Consider the following 20,857-nt stretch of genomic DNA (forward strand, 5'->3'; position numbering starts at 1 on the left):
CCTCTTGACTTGCAGTAACATTAATCCACAACCAAATCTTAGTATAAAAAAAACGTTTTAATGTGCAAGTTATTAACTTCACTTTAAAAACCTTGAAAAGTTATTTTAAGCGAGCTCTGCTGCCTGACAGCTAAACTCTTTTATGACTACATAATCTCATTACCCACTGTATTCAGGTGCCACCCTGAACACCATTTGGAGCAGGCCTCTGCTGGGGAGTCGGCACATTAATTCTTGATTGACAAAAGAGAAGCAGTCTAGCAGCATTAACTGGAATCAAGCACACTTAGCATAGTCATTTTTTAAGATCTGTACACAGCACAGTGATATTTAAAAAAAGAAAAAAAAGGCACATCGGCCTCAATACATAATTCATTATCCTCATCCAAATTCTGAACCGTCTATACAAAAATACACATACAGTATCTGTGCAGTGAAGAGGCTCACTCAGAAATACGACATTGCACTATAAAACTATCCAACAACATCCAGACATGTTTCCCACGATAGAGGCCAGATATTTTTAGGGATAAACACAATTTTTTGGACATGCTGATAGAAAATAAAAAACATCTCTTTGCTCAGTCCAGCTACAATATAAGGTCCTGCATCACCCTGATTCTCATCTGACTTCCTCGAAGCAAGAACAACAACAAGTGGACGGTTCTGTTGGGCGACATTTTAACCCAGGTGAGCAGAAGGCACTTATTAAGGGAACAGCTGCTGCACCCAGCGGTGGATCGCAGGCACTGCAGGCCTGGTCCTCACCAGCTCATACTGCAGCAGCTGAGCCCAACTTGGTGCTCACTCTTGAAGGCAATGCTCCCGTTTGTGCTGGCTCCACCTGACTCTGGTTCAGCTCACACTGATTCATTACCCAGTATCAAAGTACCTGGCAGGGCGTGCACCTCAGACTGGATGGATTGTTCTAGCACGAGAGGATCTGTTGGTGATTCTGAGGCAGGTGTGGGGTTCACGGTTGGACTCTGCAGGTCAGTCTGTGTGGACAGAGCTGGCTCCACTGTCTCAACTGGCAAATGTGAAGCTACAGGCTCATCGGGTAAAGAAGAGGAAGCTGATTCAGCAGGATTTGTGTGAGGGACCTGCGCTGGCTGTGACGAATGTGTAGGTTCCTGTGGTTGTGAAGAGGGGGAAGATGTGTGTGTTGTTGAGGGTTGAGTACATGGCTCTTTTTGTCTTTGGGGCCCAAGGTGTGTGTGCAGGGTCTGTGTTTTTGCAAGCTCATCTGCAGTGGAGTAGTAAGGCAGGAATGGCCTCTCAGATGCACAGGTCCGCATGGCCAGGTATGTGTGCATTAGCAGGTGGGGGAAGCGGGAGGTGAAGTAGGAGACAAAGTCATCAGGGATGGAGCCCAGCGTCTCCTGAACCTCAGCAGGCAACTCCCGGTAATGATGTTTCTGAAGAAGGAGAAAGGTCAAGTGTTAGAAACAGATTTGTACTGTAAGACCTGAGTAGAAAACACTTCAACACATTCCTACCTTGTTTCTCATTGCACGCATCAGGTCTCTGACCGAGCCTCCCTTATAGGAGCGGAATTTCCGCAGATCTGCCAAAGGAAGAGATAGACAAAATGAAAATCATTCAACAAGGAATTGATAAACAGTGAGATGATACAACTGTCTTTTTACTTTATCCTGAATCAGCCAAACTGATCTGGCCCCTGGTGTCTGAATTACTTCAAGGGAAAGACTTTAAGGGTTGTATAACAGTCAAAAAAAGTTTGCCAAGTATAAAACAATTAGATATTAAAAGGTAGTTGCTTGTAAATATAGAAAAACACGAGTATAATTTGATCTTCTGTTGTTAGAAGATGGAATTTAATATATTATGACCTCACATTACTCTGTATTTTGATCAGTGCCATTTTTCAAATAAACTGAGAGCAAAGTCCAAAGAGAACCAGTTGAGGGTGTGGTTTTCAGCGGGTGACGATTCTGACAGGAAGTAGCAAGCTCAGTTTAGCGAGCACTGCAACACTTTGTGGTGACAGGATATTGCATTCAGTGCCACTCTGAAAGTATACCATGTCAATGCAAAACTAGCTTTAATCTGAAATACTTCACATGTGCTCAACCGAAACCCTACATGTTAACCAACATATCAAACATTATTTTAAAAAGGGGGGGTACCAGGAGCTTGAATTGTGGCTGAATGTTTACATTCCAGCCAGTTTCATACCTGTCTGCAGTGGCACTGTGATGTGCTCTCTCCAGTCACCCTTGACAACAGCCCTCCCTCCTCTCTCCAGCTGCCTCACGATTGGCCCGTCCAGCGGTTCCTTTTCTATTCTGTCGCTCACATCCTGCAAGCAACCACAACAAAAAAAGTGTCATTCTTATTCTGTATATGACCTCAAATCTATTATATAGCATATCAATTAAGTTCTAGTTTCAGACGTGGCTTTAGAGGAATTCCAACCATTCTAATATGTGAAGTAAATATGTGAAGAATAGAGACAACCTAAGATTACTGTCCAAATGATATTGAAATAGCCAGCTATAACTAGCCATGTACATTGCCTTTAGGTATGAAGAAGTTTAATAATGATGAATCAGAGCTCAACAGAAATGAGGATTTACACCAATACAAAGTAACCTGAGAGGAGTGTGTGTACAGATGAGTTTGTAGTAGCACAGTACCCACATTAAAACAGCCGTTAAGTGTTTTTTACAGTAAGCAGAGGAAGATAGATAAACAGCTGACCTGAAAAAACTGCAGCTCCTTCTCCAGGCTCCAGAAGAAAGGGTGTTTGAGAACGCTCTCAGCTGAAGGCCTCCTTTGGGGCTCCATGCTCATCATCTGCTCTACCAGAGCTCTGGCTACAAAGTCCTCTGGAAAATAACACAAACAGGCTGGTTTTGATGTGCTTGCAGGGTATGATGATCTAACGGCATACATTGTTAAAAAAACAATAAATTGTTTGCCGTGAATTAACAGATACAAACAACCCATCAATCACATCAGCCTACCTGCCCTTATTAATCAAAATGAACTGCATGACTTTAATTATGCATCTGAGAGTGATGTGAGGGACAAAAGCAGGTTAATTGCTCACCATGTTTATCAGTTAGCAGATGGTCGAGGCTGTATGTGCCCAGTAGGATGTTGGCTTGCCTCTGCAGGGACTTGCCGAAGGGGTGGCTTCCCTCAGACACCACGTAGTAAAACACACAACCAGCAGAGAAGATGTCCACAGCGCAGGTCTGCAAGGGAGAGGAGAAGGAGAGGAGGGGGAGGTCAGTGAGGCATGAAATGAAACAAACATTTACCACCCAAATATATCAAGTTACGTATTCTAGTGTTGTTTTATCTGTTTATGTTAATAATGCTCATTTGAGTCCCACAGGCAATAAGACTGTTAAACACCTGAACTGTTGAAACAACATCCTTAATATTCATCTGGCCTCGGCTGCTACTTAAAACATATTTATCTATTTACCTAATATATCATATTTTTTAACTTGCATATAGACCAGGCATGGACAAACTAAGGCCCGCCGGGCCATACACGGCCCGTTGGGCTTTTGAATCCAGCCCGCCAAATATTGGTACAAAATTGTCCAAATTATAGTAAAGACCGCATTCATTTAGCCTTTTTCCTGCAATACCCGGCATTTCAGTTGATCCCACTAGATGGCGCACTCTAGACACAATTGACCTTTGCTGGAGTCTGGTCTATTCTCTGGCCCCACTCGGCAACCCGGCAAGATCAAAGAACCAAATACGTCACGCTTACATTGGAGGGGGTCGAGATTAACCTGAGCAATAACAGTTCATGGCGAGTACGGCTAATACAAGTTGTAACAAGCAGTAGCGCTGAGCAAAGTGACTGGAACGCGACCACACACTTATAAAAAACACTTATATAAAGTCAGGCAACATTAACCAGGCTTAGTGTGATTCTGTTTATTTGACCTTACTTTAATAACCATCCGTTCACTGTTATTGACCATTGTGAAGAGCGGGCAGACGTTTTCCTTTTGTTTTGTATTATTGCAACTATCGGATGGAATCAATACTTGGGCTACATGTGGCCATCACAAGTAAAATCATAACGAAAACTACGCCGGTAAAATATGCGTGTAGAAAACGTCTTATGCCACAATATGATAGCAACAAGTAAGATAGTCTGATTAGCTAACATCACATGTAGAATGCCAGAGAAACTTTCATAACAGCGTTGTGATACCAAACAGCTTTCAGACTAAAACACATTCACTTATGGGGATGAGGGATATTTATCAGCTGCTTGTAACAGTCAGACAATGAAAACTTTACAGCAGCCGCTGCCGCGAGTTAACGGGAGAATAAACTCCGGTAGACGAGCAGCACTGCAGCGGGCGGTAATGCAGCTGAACCACATTAATAAACAATACACCACGGCACTCTGGAGAAAGGTACAAGGTTGGAGAAGTAGTTCTTTAACTTAATCTGGCTTCGTATGATTAAAAACTACCCGACGCAGTCCTCTATTGATGTTGTTGTGAGCGGTGTTGCGGAGAAAATCAGCGACGTAAAACGCTGTGTGGGTCATAAGAAGGCACGTAAACGGTTACGTCATGATGCAAACGATGACGCAATGACGCAATAATTCACCTTTGAACCTAATTCACCTTTGAACCTGCATCTGTAACAATGAGTGGACCAAAGAAAAGAAAAGTCAACATTGAGTGCCGAGTGTATAATGAGGAGTGGACAGCTAAATATGTTTTCACCGGCTACTGGCTACTGGCCCGTCTGTCAAATTTAAAACTCATAGTGGCCCCCGAGCCAAAAAGTTTCCCCACCCCTGATATACTCTTGTTGCACTATTTCACTTTTTTAAACTATTTTTCTTTTGTATTACTATTTACTTGCACTATATTTTTCTCTTTATCTGTGTTTTGTGTTGCACTGTTGGAGAAGCCTGTGACACAAGATGTTCATCGGCATAACTACTCTGTAGCTATGTTCGCATGACTAATAAAGAACCTTGAACCTTGAACATTCATCCTGTAGACAGTTTTTTGTGGGTTCTTTTCTGTCCAAACTGGAGAACGTTTGAGGGAAAGCTTCTTAAATGCTTGTTATAAACTACGTTTATATCCTTTAACCTTAGTTAGGAATCACATGTTTGTTATCGCATTACAAATAATTTTTTTGTGACATCCTTTTTTAAGTGGAAAGCAGAAAATAAAACAATCTTAAATAAGTAAATGATAAAGCAAAATATAATACGTCTGTTCTTTGACACATAATTATTTTATTTTATATAATAAGGCTTTCTTTTTTTTTAACCCGAGTTACTCGTGTGAGATTATTCTGAATATGGAATAGTCCTTCTCATTGCCATCTGCAATAAAGTCCTATCCCATCCCTGCAGAGAGTGCAGCTTCTCTCCCACTGACTCACCGGGTTGTCTTTGCAGTCCTCGCTGAGAATCTCGGGGGCGATCCAGCCCTCTGTGCCGGGAACCCCCGACCTTCTGCTGAAGCTGTGGCGGCCCACTGCCAGCTTCTTACACAAGCCGAAGTCTGAGATCATGGCCCGGACCCGGCCGTGGGCGTTGGGCATGGACACCAGGATGTTGTGGGGTTTCAGGTCTCTGTGGACTGAAGGAAAAGTATCCAGATGAGACGAGGAAAACAAGCTTGCAAGTGATGTAGATGTTGTTTGGTTATATATAACAGCCAGTAATGATGGCAATGATACCTATGTTTAGAGAGTGCAGGTGAGCCAGTCCTGACATGGTCTGCTGAAGAAGTATAACAGGATCAAGTCCATGACGGTCGAAATCCTTCCTCTCCACATACTAGAGAGATGGAACACCAGTTAGTGAAGTCCAGTAATTAAAACATGGCGTCTTAATTTCACATTGATGTGTAGGGAACCAAAATATAATAATTTCTACTTCTGTAGAATATTGAAACAAAGACAAATAATCATTGCAAATTCCTCCACTTATTGACAAACTCTCAAAAGCACTAGCAGTAAAAATGCATGGTACTTACACAAAAAAAGTAATGCATCATTAAGGAAGCATCAGTTATTCCTATGTGCTGTTATTAGCAAAATGCTTCTTGTTTCCCCCCCCCCCCCCATACCTCCTGAAGAGAGGCAGCACACAGCTCAATGGCGATGTACTGGAACTGGCGGTCCCTCTCGGTGCAGAAGTAGCGGATGACATTCGGGTGCTCGTCTGACTCCCTCAGCAGCTGGACTTCCCGGTCTGCAAAGCTGAAGCATTCTGGGAGAATTCTCTTCACTGCAACTGCACGGTTGTCAAACTGACCCCTTGTGGAGAAACAATGGCAGTACAACAATATGATATTAGGTCACTATTTTACAAATAAGACAAGAATAGGGAATAACTGTTGACAGATTTGTTCAGACTTACCTGTACACAATGGTGCCCTCAGCACCGTGACCCAAGACCTCTTTGGGACGGAAAGTTATGTTGCCCACTCTGACCATATTGGAGTCATCCTCTGAAAAGACAAATACATCATTTTAAACAATGAAAACTGGGTTACAATTCTTAAAAAGTGCCATCAAATATGACTGTTTTTGTGTTTTCCTGAAACCTTGTTACCCCTGTATACATTCATCTGTATTTGTCTCTTTATTTTTGATAGTTATTACTATCTAACTTAATTGTGTTGCTGCCTCTATCCCCGGATGGCGAATGGCATTTTTATTTGCATTTCTTATTTTTAGTTCTTATTCTTATCTACGTACCTTACCTGTGATGTCATGTATGAGCTGTTCTGTGTTGTATTTGAAAAATGTAATACAGATATAACGTAAAAAAATCAAAGTGTGTGCGTGTAATTTTAATTGTTCACCTCCATCTTCGTGCTCATTGGCAGAGCTTCCCAATTCAGACACAGACAGGTTGGAGTGGTTGGAGGCGCGGGGGGTCACATTAGGGCTGCTGTGGTCCGAGTATTCGGAGCGAGTGCGGGCCACCTCCAGATAGTCGCTTTCGGGGGCCAAGCCCAGGGCTCCGTCTGCAGGGGGGAACGGCTGCTGCCTCTGGAGCAGCTCCAACTTCTCCTCCATCTGTCTCTGGAACTCCTGGTGCTGCAGCTGCTGCTGCTTGTGGACACTCTGTGGAGAGAGAGGAGAGATGTCTGAGTGTCTAAGAATAACAACTGTTTTCAGAAGAGGGATGCACGAATTAGATGTTCTGCCAATTTCTGGTGTACATCATTTTCAACTTATTTTAGACAATGACAGAAAATGTATAGTGTCTTCTTTAGTGGAATTCACTTCTTATTATGCTTTCTCTAAAAAGGAGTATGTATGCTTTACAGACAGTTGTTCAAACTTAATCATTATGAGTGTTGTATGTCTTAATAATGGACCAAGAGTCTCTTCAAATAAAAGCTGATGATGATGATGATTATGTATTACATGAATCAATAAATTCATTCAAAAATTCGCCCATTATGAGGCTCTGCAATCCCTTATGCTTAAAATACATACAAATGAAAAACTAGGCTCAATCTGAGTTTGATTTTTTAAGATCAACAACTTCCACATATGAACATGTATTTCATGATAATGTAGATGCAGAGACCCAGCAGTCCACTAGGTGGTGTTGTGTGACTTACTTTAGGGTAGGTGATCACAAAGGCCACCCATCCAGCCAGGAGGAAGGTGGAGAAGATGATAGTTGCCATGTCTTTGAGCATGGAGTCCACCGGGGCCTCTGGACGCCCAGTGCGACCACTGGTGCCAGGTTCCTGGATGGATGTTTCAGGCGGAGGGGAAGGGGGGCCATCATCCATCCCACTATAATTGACCTTCTGCAAGGGGGGGACAGGACGAAGAGAGTGAGCACAATCTGCACAGATGTTTTGATATCTGAAACATCTTCAAAACAAAACGTTGCTTGGGTGACACACTGACAGACACACACCTCCTCAACCTTCTTGTCAGTAGTGGGTGGGATGACGTTGCCTTGGCTGCGAGGGAAGCTGTCTGGGAACTTCTCCAGGAGCTTAGTGTGAGCTTCAGGGGGCGTCTCATGATGACCTGAAATGCAGGAATAAAAACGTTTTAATTATCAGATATTATCATTATTTAAATAGTAGGGATATCATATAAAATATTATTGGACATACAGTATATCCACATGACTATCATCCAGCAGAGGGCAGTCTCACAACACAGCGCAATGGCCTACTCATGTCCTAGACCAGCGGTGTCAAACTCATTTTAGTTTAGGGGCCACATACAGCCAAAATTGATCCCTAATTGGCCGGAGCAGTACATTTATAGCATAATAACCTACAAATAATGACAACTGCAAATTGTGCCCTTTGTTTTAGTGAAAGAAAGTAGATCTTTCAACGATATTATGCTTCAGTTTATCATTTACATATGTGCATTACAACTTAAAGATCAGTGTATCTCCATAAGCACAAAGCATTTAGTGGACATATGTTTGACACCCCTGTCCTAGACCGTAATAACCATTTCACAGAGTTCTTTCCTGATATCAGCCTCACACATGATAATCACTGAAACTATAACTTTTTTTACGTGGTGACCCTTAAAACCTTCTCCGTCACCGTGACAGAACATTTCAATTTGATTAGAGTGTTTAGTATTACTCTGATTTGTGTACTGAAGTAGTACCTATAAGGAGCAGGTAGTTCCTCATGTAGTTTATACGGTTTCTCTTCCGCAGCGGAGCATTGAACACGCTGGTGCTGGGCGTGATGAAGCACTCCTTGTCCTCGTCAGTCTCCCGGCTGTCGGGACCCTCCAGCATGGGGAAGGTGCTGCCACGAGGCTGCACAGTCACAGAAAATACACACAAACATGTTATGAATTCAGGTGAATTTTTCATCAGAGGCCTCACAGAATTAAATAAGGATCATTTAAATAATATTGTATCTGAAAAGAATATTAAAGAATAAAGAAAAAGGGGGACAAAAGAGAACAATTAAAAAATATACATATGTTAGAACCATTTTTAAAGATCTTTCCATTTGAAATGAATGATCTTATCATCTGATAACAAATGTCATGCAATGTGTTTAATATTTGCCGAACAAGAGGCAATAGATCTCCTTGGGGCAAAGCCAGTAACAATCAAAGTGACGCAAGTAAGAAGTGCAAGTGAGGACACAACTGGAACAGGATGTTTTCATACAAACTCAACGGTATTCTTAGAAACCACTAACCAAAAGTGAAAACTGATGACGCATAAAATGAGTAGATAAACCTTGACTCAATATAAAACTCACACATTTTCCCTGTTCATGTCTTCCTGATAACGATTGAGTTTTGCCTAAATGAAGAGATACTTGTAACGGTCACTCACCACTACAGTGACTCCATCGTGCACCAGGGAGGAAGAGGCATACAGACTGGTGGAGTATTTCCCCACATACAAAGTGGCCCTAAAAAAGGAGAAAAGCAATGCTAGTCAAATGTCTACTTACTTTAGATACAGTACATACGTCATGCTAAAGTGTGACGGAATAGAATCGTGGTAAACACATCTTGAATGTATTACAGAACTGTCAGAGTTTGCCATCATCTCCCTAAACAGGCGAAACCGTCACAGTGGCTCCACCACTGAAAGTACTGTTTCCAGCAGAAGCAGGTGTGAACTCAATATATGAAAATAAAGCCGTACTGCAGTGTGAAACCTGAGCTGAAACTAGGCCTGCTAGCATCCACTTGTTAGGTATTACATGTCTAGACTCCATCCCAACATTAAGCAATCTCACATCTTACAAAACCTTGATTTCTGCCTTCCAGTAAGTTAGTCCCCTGTGATTAATAGGCAGAATGTTCTTACATGTTTAAAACTGTGCTCAACCAATGATTCTCCCTGAATGAGTAAGACACACTTCTTCTTTTTTTATCTAGCCAAATTAGAAATAGTAGTAACAATCATAGAAGGAAAAGTCAAAAAGAGTAGGGGTCATTAACACGGCTTACAGGAATTTGTTTTTGGGCTTATTCTCTTTGGGAAACGGGTATTTCCACTGTGTGATGCGGCCAACCTCTCCAGACATGAAAGTGAGGTACCGCAGGGTTTCCACGGCAACGTTAGTGTGGGGAACTTTGCGGAGGCCCTCGCGCTGCCAGATATACATGGCCACCACCGGAGAGTTATAGTTCTGAAACCACTGAATGTCTCCTGATTCGCTGTCCACCGTCACCACCAGGCCGTCACCGTTGGACACAAAATGAGCCACTTCTGTGGGGAACCGAAGAGTGGACAAGTGATTATTACTGTCTGTCAGAGAATACACTGATCAAAAGAGCCAGCGTGTTGAATAGTCTTACTGTATTTGGTGTCATCATCAGGAAGGGTCGAGGCGTAGTCGGAATAGGTGGCATTCCAACGCAGCTCTCTGCTCTTGGTGTCGTACATGGTGATGGTGTACTCTGACGGGGAAATGAGCAACAGGGACATATTCACACCATATTGCTTCCCTTAAGAACATACACAAAATTGGGGCTTTGAGTTTGCATTTGAGTAAACACAATACATTAATAAAAGTGTATTTATATAGCCCAATATCACAGATTTTTACATTTGTCTCGGGGACTTTTAATTGGCCCTCAGCTCATTTTAAAAGTATTATTGAATACGGCCCAAACCTGAAACTTGCTTGACTTCTACTGCACTTATTAAATACATGTTAAAATATAAGTAAATAGTAAGCAACATTTTTGAATATATTCAGTCAATTAAAGTTGACAACATTTCCTAACAAACCTTAGTTGATAAAAAATAGCCCAATAACTTATTTGTATAACATGCTTGAAATATAACCCCTAACCCTAACTCCCAAAGCAACCCCACAGTTAATGGGGATAAATGGAAGTGCAAATTGTTATTGAGTTGGTTTTGCTTCGAAGCAAAACATCTTGAAGACAAGTTGAAACAAAATTGAGCATCTGTGCCGTTTGGTTAAAGAGTAGAAACCATGTAAAGGAAGTATTTAATTGACAGGGCTCTCATGCTGTAGGTCTGTGTCTACAATTACCATCCCAGGGATATAGTGGGGGTTGGTGTGGTTTAAGGGAGGGGCGGGGACTGAAGCAGAGATAAGAGAGGTAAATAAGGGTTTGCCAACAGTTTGGGTAACAGTATGCAAGACACACGGGCCCGTTAATTAGTCAGATTAGGAAATGAATAGGATCGGCTGCTATGGTAATCTGGTGAAAATGAGTTTGAGTAAAAAAAAGGATCTTGTGTTACTGGATCGTTATCTTTACCTGTGCGTCCCAGATAGAGAAGAGAGGAAGAGGGACACAGCATCTCAGCGAAGGAGGAAGTCAAGGTCTGCTGCTTCTCTCCAGTCAACAGGTCCACCACATACCACAGGTCCTGCTTCTTACCTGCACACGCACAGATTAAGTTAATACACTCCGCCATGATTACAGTATTTATATTATTCTTGACATAATCATAACATATATCTTGGTCTGATAATATTAACTAATAATACAAAGGTAATTAAGGTAATGTTACTCATACTTTCTCTACTCTGTTAATGTGTCACCTTTTAATATAATTGTCCACTGTGGAGAAGGTTGCTATTCTAGAGGTTTCTCCCTATTTTGCTGTTAAATAATATTTTCTATGCTTTTTTCAAATCTGTGGTCCAATGATAGTGTGACAACATCCAAGATAAATGTGTTTTTTTGGCCTACCTAAAGAAAACCGGTTTAGGAATCATCAAATAGATAATACTTTATTTATCCAAAGTCAGGAAAGTGTATGTCACAGCAGCATTTTGACAGTAAATCTACAAGAATTACAACATTTCTTAAAAATACAATAAAAAACAATATAAATATATTCCTAGCAAAAACTACATATTCAGACGAGTATCTAAACACTATAAAATCCACAGAATAAATTAGAATACTCTCTAGCATTCCGAGTATATTAGAAATTGTCCTTAAGGTGCCTCACAGTGATGGGTGTTTCCATTCTATCATTAAACGACAAACCCATCTTTGTTCTTGCTTATTCTGTGGATGCAGGGAGTGGCAGTAATGCACTAATCATAGATTAGAATGGAAGAATGCATGAACAATACATCTGGAAATGGCCGCTGCAGAGGATCCAGCAGCATGGTTTGGCCTGATAACTCTCATAAACTCTACTAGAGTTTGAGATTGTAACCCTTTCCTATCTTTGCATTTGCTAAACGCTTTGTTCGTGCAGCAGCTTCAGTTGAATGAAAACAAAAGATTCACTGATAATGTCTTTGTGGAGGCAAATATCACCCGCTTCCCTTCAGACAATGACACAGTCACTTTGGTAGATTACCTTTCCTCTGTTAACTGTTTCAAATGCAAAAGAGCACAGGCCTAGACCGCAAATGGCGTAGAAGCGAAAGGTACTGGACGACATCAGAAACACCTGCTCCTTTATGTGAGGAGACGAGGCTACATTTGGATTCCTTTTTGGAGCCTTACCCATGTAAAGTACGCCATCAGAGCTGCGACAGGGAGAAGCCTGGACCAACTCGGGGATCGTGAAGGGTAATTTCTGTTGTGGGAAAATGAATGAAGGAACATTAGAAAAACCACTACATGCTGTAGGTCTTTTGATGTTCACAACTTCAGAATGAGCGTGCATGACTTATACACACGTATAATGTCAGAAGATGTGTTTTTCTACAGAATAGGGAACTGAACAGCGTGTTACTCACTAGACAGGGGGAGATTATGGTTAGTGATTAAAAAATGATTTCCTCTTACTGTGAGGCCTTCGTTGTTCTTTCCTCCCAGAGAGTACAGGCTGCCGTCGTTGGGGTCAGGCAGGAAGGCTGGTCTAGAGGGAAACATTTAAGAAGATATATCAATACCAGTACAGGGAGCCAAACTAAAGAAAAGTTACCACAACTATTTACATTCACCACCTTTAGTTACAGATATGTAGTACACAAACTTATTTAGACACCCATGGAGAAAAGTAAATGCAAAATGACATACTCTGCCACATGTGTGGGGACCTGGAGAACTGGATCTGTGAGGAGAGAAAAGAAGACAAGACGCAAGTCAGGACTGACAAGAATATCAACCAACAATGCAAACTGTGGCCAGGAGCTGTTGAGCAAGAGAGTGCCATGAATATCAGTGACATTTAACGGCACGGAACGCAAAGTCCAAATTGAAAACGAATTCCCTTGGAGCAAACATGAAAAGCAAACAGTCATGTCCGCCAACAGCTCCGCTTGGAAGGCAAGCAATTCAATATTTATAGAAGTATGGATAATGCAGCTTACTTAATACTCCCTCCTTTTGTCTATTTCACTATATTTGTGATACATTAAAGTATTATAGTATGCTGCTTTTTCCTCCCGTGTATGATTATTCACCTATAAAACATTGCTGTATCTGTCTCCTTTCATTTGGCATTCTTAATACGTTCTTAAAATACAAACACACACCTCCCTACTGTGTGAACATACAGGGCGGGGACCAGGTGCTGCTGATCTCTGTGGAGGTGCCTAAAGGGGTCAACAGGAGCGGGGGGGGGAAGCGTAGGATTACCTGAAGGTGGCCATTGGGCCTGTTAACACCTGGCGTTAACAACCAATCATAAGTAGACAGCTTTAACTACAGGTGTGAATGCACCCAAGACACATTGAGGAAGCTTTGGGATCCTATCGCTCCGAACCCATTCTCGGGGGGTCTGGGCCGCATTGAAAGACCGTCACTAAACTAACATCCTCTGCTTAAGCAGAAGGAAGCGCTCAGTCGCTGGCTTTGTCCAATGAAAATAGCTCTGTGTATTTGAACAGTGTCTGTGTTTTAAAAACATTATTATTTTGATAGTATTTCTCATATCAAAGGAACCACATGAGGGGATCTTGTGTTTTGGATGTCATCATCATATTGTCGGTGGTTGGTGTAAGAGAAGGCACTTCAATGTGAGTAGGGAAAGGAGATCGGATCAAAGGTGGTCTCTCAAGACAAGTTTGGTGCTTCAGAGATGTCCTGGCTCTCACTTAATAAAATAATGCTTGTTTAATACAGATCCTCTTCAACCAAACTTCATTTCAATATATATTTCGATGACGGTGGGACGAGTTTCCAAAATCGTAAATCTATATATATTGAAATAGTAGTCAAATGAGTCCCTATTAGCTATTTGTTCCAAATCGTGTAGCACTACAAAAGACACATGCTGACACCAGGGTCCGAACAGGTCCATTGTTTCTTGGGTTCGAGCAGCATATGCATTCGTTATGTGTTATAACAGACGGTCGTTGGAAAACAATGGTTTCACAGAAATACGCCGACACCCGTTAGCTGATATACAAACACAGGTCTGCAAAGCCGACAGGATATAACTAGCAAACAGCGAGACGACATGCACTTGGGCTGAGTTGTACTGTTTTGGTGTAGGGAAAATATTTCTAATTCCCCCTCATTCTGTAGGTGTATGGTTGCCTGACAAGAGCACAACAACAGGTGTGTGGGGAGCCTGGTACAGAGCTGGTCAAATGTATATTCAATAGTCATTCCAGTAAAACAGATGATGCGGAGGAGGCTGCTTCTGAATATTAATGACTTGGGTATTAGGTGGACCTAACCAGGACATGTGGGTTGAAACTAGAGTAGTTTTCAATCTTTGCAATCCCTTAAAAAAGTGATCAGAATGTATTTTCAGAACAGTTTCAGGCTTTGTGTTTAACTCTAAGATGGATAAGAACACTGAAACAATAATGTCTAGGAGACTTTTCAGCATGTTACTGAAAACCTTAAAGTGCGCTTATCTAATGGTATTCCCAAGGGTATAGTTCCTACATTAACAAAGGTACCCATAGTACATGCTGTGTGTGTGTGTGTGTGTGTGTGTGTGTGTGTGTGTGTGTGTGTGTGTGTGTGTGTGTGTGTAGGTGATACTACAGCAACGTGGCTTACCCTTGCCCATTCTGACCTTGATTACAGGCTATTTCTGCCCCTCTTTCAGTTAATAATTACCTAGTTTCCATGCCTAGCTAGGAGAACAGCGCCCAGTACTTCCATGTGCTTAATCCCACCTAAGGTTTTCCCACTAAGGTATTTCGGTTGTGTTATAATATAACCGTAACCCTAAAACTGACAAAAGACACATCACTATTGTCATTGTGGTTTAGAAACAGCAGTGGGATCTCATTGGAACACAACAAGTGGTTTTGCAAGTGTAACCTGAATAAGGAACTGTGACTTGAGAAAAAGGTTACAATTGACTCTTGTCCTCTCCTCTTACCTTCTTTCAGAGTCCATTTGATAGAGCCTGACTTCTTGCTAACGGCGTGCAGGTTTCCATCCAGCGTGGAAACAAAGAGCAGGCTTTCAGGAAGGGAAACGGTGCTGGCGCCGCAAAACCCCTACAGAACGGGGGGAAAACATCAAGGTGATATACTTATAGCAATCTCTACTCTTTAGATATTCACATTAATTAATTAATTAATTAATGCACATGAATCTAAGTAACAACATATTAAATTCAGTCATCAGTAAGCAGGCATGTTTGAGCATGCATGCTTTCACTTAATTCATAACCTGTGCTCCTGGCTGCATTAAGGTGGTGAATAATGAGCCACTAATAACTTTACCATTACTGATCCTCACACGCCTGGACCTTATTATCATATCAAAACGACAGCTTGAGATTATATAATCAACCACAGTGGAATGCAGAAATATGGAAGAAGAGGGTCCACTCTGAGAAATGGGGCCTGTTTTGGCAGCATTTCGTTGAAAGGGGTGGGGTGTTGGGTTGCCAGGGAGTGTGCCACCTTAGTCGGCTTTACAAATCATTGAATTTCAAATCAATACCCTACAATAACGACTGAAGAGCAAACGAGGAGTGGGCTAGGTAACAGGGGGCATGGGTTCAGAATGTTCAAAGTAACAGCTTGAGCCGAGGGTTGCAACCATGGTTGCAACGTGGAGGAGGGAAAACAAACTGGGCATGAACCTGGTGCTCCGTCTACACTTCTGCATTACACTCGTGCTAACCCCTAGCATAGCTTATACGCATAGGGTCACTTTTTTAAAAACAGATTGCACAGTGAACTGAAGGAAAAGAGTGCTTTAACTTCCCTTTGCACAGATGATTAGTGGGCTGACGGGGCATATGGGATCCTTTATTTCCAGAACTTTTCCCTCCCACTCAGACATCAGAACACTTTGATTCATTTCATGACAGCTGACACAACACAATACATTCAAAGATGCAGCAAGTCCAGGGAAATCAGTTCAAACCACAACGACAGCTAAACGACCCGGCCTCATGACTTGGCTTATGCCTGAATGAACAGCTCTGTGGGGGGATGTGTGCTGCGCTCACCCCACTATGGAATTCTAAAAACGCCACTCTTGATAACCAAGCCGTGGGCTTCTTATGGTTTTTGGCACCAATGTGCAGGAAGATGTCCAGTGGGTGTGTTGGAGAGCTCTGAATGCCAGACAAACCCAAAAGTGCAGTACCAAGTGAGCATGTCCACTCTCTCTCTACTTTCATTGAAGATGTTTTTTCAAGATGATATGCAACGGGTACACAAGAGTTTTCTCTACTCCAGAAAATCGAATATTTAACCATTTTGTGTACTTCAGTTCCTGACAAAAAAGTTTCACATATCATGCAGTCATTGACATGCCAAACGTTTTTGACTGATTCCTGCCTCATCAATCAGGCACAGCGTATTAACACTTTTCAGTGGCTTTCTCTCAGGGTCAGACTGGGAATAAAAAAAATCTAGGAATGCCACTAAATCTGCCATCCTTACCACAGGAGTCTTGGAAAACCGAGCAGACAAAGCTCAGTTTCCTGCTGACCCACTGCGGTATTGATCAACTTCCCTGACTAATCCCATTTACAGATCCCTGAGGGCGGTGCAAATAGCCCCCACATGCATACATTATAAGGCAGATTATCATCCTACAGTTACTATCACGGTCTTCTGATCATGTTCCCACTATTGTAGAGATAAGGACCGCGGGGGTTAAAGTGCTCCTAAGTCAAACACAAACAAACCACCAGAGCTAGTAATTCAGGCCTGCGCATGTGGTAAGGAGAGCAAAAACAACCACTACCCTCACTGTGTCACTCAGGGTGTTCCCCTTTGTCCCAGAGCTTTCTTTCCGTAGAAAACCAAGATCATAAAAAATAACCAGTTCACGCAAATTCTTTTCTCCCCGTGTGCTCTTCAGGTTCAAACTTAAAATGGGAAAATGACTCCTGTTATAACAGAGACAGAGGCAACTATTCTATAAACTGAAAATGTCACACTCTTCAGAAGGAAACTGGGTCCTTCCACATTTGCCTACCAGTCCCCTTCTTTAGTCTCACATCCTATAACAACTTTCGTGTCAATATTGTACACCTGTGAGTGTTCCCACTGGGTTGCAAGCTCACGAGCATTACACATGTGTACTGGGAGAATCATAACTAACTTGTTTTTGGTTTCGCAAGCAAATAACTCTCCTAACATCTGTTGGCCTCTTAGTTTTGGACGGACACTGATATTCAACTGTTGAATATACAGTGTTGCCTCAGGGAACATGTCGTTTGATATGTCTAGCAGCTCACAGCGACTGCTTTGGTGAAACATCAGTGGTGAGTGGGAAAGCTTTTTTAGAATACTCAAACATCATGGTTCTCCCTCTCGTTTCCTCATTCTGAGTTAACGCAGACATTTTTTAATTGTTGTGTAAGCGAGTTACATAACACTACAGAACTGGGCGAAACCAAAGTCTTGGCAGGTTCTGAGGTATTCACTTAATCCTGCACAATGCGGCCAGGCATCCCTTAAGGGACACCGAGTACAATGCTCGTGAAGTCACTGGTAGCCGGCTGGAGTGTCAGTGTGCTTCACATCCTCTTGTATGGCAAACCAACCTGAATACAGGACAGGCTGGAACTGGCAGCTTTCCCAGTGAGTGTAAACAAGCACTTTAGGAGTACACCTGCTTTATTACCCATTTGTCAGATACTCTCATATCTTCAAGATAGTGAATTATTGTTACATCACAAACTAGTCTCGGAAGAAATAATTGTTTGTGTACAAACTAAGAGCCAGACAGACAAAATGCCTCTTTATAGGACACAAAAGCCGAGTGACACGTGTAAGAGACACAGGGGAGGGGATGATGACTCATGGAGGAGAGGAAGGTAAAGGGCCAGTCATGCGCCAATCTGTTTCTTGTATTCATCCTTAGAAATGAAGCGGCGGTACAATCCTCTGAAAAACTGATCATAACATTTGAAAGCAAACAAAAGCCCAGTATCCAGGGTCACTGTGACATGGCTGCCCTGCACAGGCATCAACTTCAAGCAGGTGCTTTCTGTTGCACAGCTACTTATAAAGGTGTGCGAGTGCCGAAAACAACAGAAAAATGACATTTATAGTGGGACAACAAAATAAACACGTGTGTGGCTAAATTGCATACAGGCAGATTAATCGGTGGTGTCATCTGAAACACTGGAGCTGTGTGAAACAGACTTTCCAGGCTTTTAAGGACTTATTTAGAGTTGCATGTGTGGAAGAGAGGCACATGTGTGGAGTACACACAATGGAATGAATCGTAGCTTTAAAGGAAGTCGTACATTGTAAAAACAGCATTAGCAAGAAAATGATAGGGCGAGTCTGACAACATATGTATTAATTGGGCTTGCGCTAAATGACAGTTGTTTTGTTGAGAAGTGGAACACTGACTTACAACTGAAACTTCACAGTAATAAGCAGTACGTTTGCAGCTTGCTTTGGCGCAACAATAACACAGGAACCAAGAAATACGTATCTCACACCTACTTGTCAGGGTAGCTGTAGTGGAGCAACAGGTCATAAAGATTAGTTTTGAAAGTCACTTAAGTCCAACATAGTCAAGTAGTCATTAGAGATCTCCCTTTAGGGCTGCATGAAGATGACACAGGCGTGGAGTTGTTTGATTTTATTCAGTCTCAGGCACCTATGAGAGCTTCATTATACTACAGTAGGAAAGGTGTTGGCCCTTGCTCAGGCACACTCATTCAGAGCCTAGCCAATCTACTGTTCTGATAAGATAGTGTAGGATCACAACTGTTACTCGCATAAACAGCATGACTAAGGTTGGCTGGTATAAAGTAGTAAAATAATATTAGAGTTGTTGTGGGCCGGCGGATATGTAAAGTGGGGCGTGGGCCTAATGAGAGAATACGTTTCTTAAAACAAACATATCATCTGAGACTGCAAGCTAGATTTGAGTCACCATCATATCCTCCTTGCAAAGGATGTATAATAAATACCTCAATTGCGAAGATGATGCAGTAAGATGAGTCTTTTCTCTATGTATCTCTCTTCTCTCCTAGACACACTCACAAATGGCACCATGTATAGATAGCCTTTGTCATTTGTCAGCATGACTACAGAAGCAGACTGTCAACAAGGCTAAGAAGAACCTGAGACATGATAGGCTACTTTAATCTTCTTCTTATCTGAATTGGTTTACTAGCATTTTAGCTAAAGGCCCTGCATGGAGACCTTCTAGAAATCAGTTTCAGCCAGTTATTTGGCCCCTGTTTGTGCCACCAGTGATGCTAAGGACCCCATTATCAGGTTTCTTTGCTAAAAGATTTATATTGCAGCCTGTCTTTTCTTGCAAAGTTGTGGCTACTTTACAAACATTGCATTTTTAAATCACATTTAGTACAATGCATTGCATGTGAACAAAGGCACTGATGTTTTGTAAATGTTCTGGATGCACAACAATGCCATGCTTTCTTGACACGTTTGACTTGCACTACCTGGTTTGCCACCTTTTCATTGTTAATGTTAATTAATGACTCAAACAATAAGAAACACATTCTGAAGTAGCAACTCATGTGCAAACAAAGGACGAGTTCAGCCTTGTGACAAAGATAAGGAGGTATGTTGTGTTATCATGCAAGCTGTGGGAACATTAACATATCATCAAGCCTTAACAACAGTACAGTATAAGCTCTATGTTTCAGTAGTGATATAAATGAAAGGGCATTTCTTAAGCTTGCCAATATGATTCTGAAATACTTTGGGGAGGTTGATGACAAGAACACATTAAATAGTTTCGAGACAGTCTAACAACATTAAACCTACAACATATAGACAGCAAATTGTCATATTGAATAACAGAGAGATCTTTTTTAAGAGGATGGATATGTTATTGTCATGCTCCTACGGTTTGCTTTATCTGAGAACCCTGGTATAATGAATTAAAAATGTTATAAAGAAATGTGAGCAATGTTAATTATAGGGTTTCCAAAGCTGGTATTACTTAAAAAGTTGTGCTTTTAGCCATAAAGCTAACGTTAGCTTAATGATATCATGTGAATACAACACGCAGCACACAGACAGAGTGAAAAGGCTCACTGAATGACACTTATTCAAGTTTGTACTTCTATATTAGTTTCCCTAAAAGCAGAAAAACAAGCCTAAAGTTGGGTGAAACGAATAGTTATGCGGGTAACTCCGAGATAATGTCTTCTAACTTAAGCTAGCTTATCCAGTTAGCCCCTCTTACCTTTTGTGGGATCCCAGCGCAGCAAAGCAACGACAAAAAGCACCACAACAGGGCCCGACTGCTCACTGTCCAGTCCATGTTTTCTGGTCTCAGACCGGGATAGACAGCTGGTCCGGAGGGCCGTTGACTACATAGAACTTGTGTTTTGTCTTACAACCAGATGCTATTATTTTAAATCAACGTTAAAGGCACTGAGCCAGCAGCAGCGGTGAATACAACGTTGGATCCGCTTCTTCCTGAAATGAAAAGCGTGGGGGTTGGACTTTGGGATAGATATCCACACGAGTGGAGGAGGGGAAATGTTAGAGCCAATGAGAAAGGAGCTACAGACACC

The 20,857-nt window shown here is 41.9% G+C and overlaps 1 protein-coding gene across 1 annotated transcript; it reads right to left on the bottom strand.

The window, feature by feature from the left end:
- Positions 1-38: 38 nt before the first annotated feature.
- Positions 39-20,789, bottom strand: ern1 (endoplasmic reticulum to nucleus signaling 1). The gene is made up of 22 exons (XM_034219861.1): positions 20,524-20,789; positions 15,251-15,371; positions 12,985-13,018; positions 12,751-12,823; positions 12,466-12,538; positions 11,254-11,376; positions 10,315-10,416; positions 9,964-10,225; positions 9,338-9,416; positions 8,647-8,803; positions 7,925-8,040; positions 7,617-7,811; positions 6,846-7,110; positions 6,398-6,488; positions 6,105-6,294; positions 5,713-5,812; positions 5,413-5,612; positions 3,077-3,224; positions 2,725-2,852; positions 2,200-2,323; positions 1,500-1,567; positions 39-1,418 (listed from the first exon to the last, which is right to left on the bottom strand). Exons 1-22 carry the CDS (start codon positions 20,599-20,601, stop codon positions 861-863), a joined length of 3,285 nt encoding a protein of 1,094 aa, XP_034075752.1. The 5' UTR covers positions 20,602-20,789; the 3' UTR covers positions 39-860.
- Between the last annotated feature and the right edge of the window lie 68 nt (positions 20,790-20,857).

This window comes from Gymnodraco acuticeps, unplaced genomic scaffold (genome assembly GCF_902827175.1).
Source record: "Gymnodraco acuticeps unplaced genomic scaffold, fGymAcu1.1, whole genome shotgun sequence".
In the NCBI taxonomy this organism is placed as follows: domain Eukaryota; kingdom Metazoa; phylum Chordata; class Actinopteri; order Perciformes; family Bathydraconidae; genus Gymnodraco; species Gymnodraco acuticeps.

Coding starts and splice junctions, on each gene's coding strand:
- ern1 (XM_034219861.1), bottom strand. CDS start 20,601: ATGGACTGGACAGTGAGCAGTCGGGCCCTGTTGTGGTGCTTTTTGTCG. Junction 7,812..7,924: donor CTGACAAGAAGGTTGAGGAG/GTGTGTGTCTGT, acceptor CCCCCCTTGCAG/AAGGTCAATTATAGTGGGAT. Junction 6,295..6,397: donor GAGGGCACCATTGTGTACAG/GTAAGTCTGAAC, acceptor TTTCTCCACAAG/GGGTCAGTTTGACAACCGTG.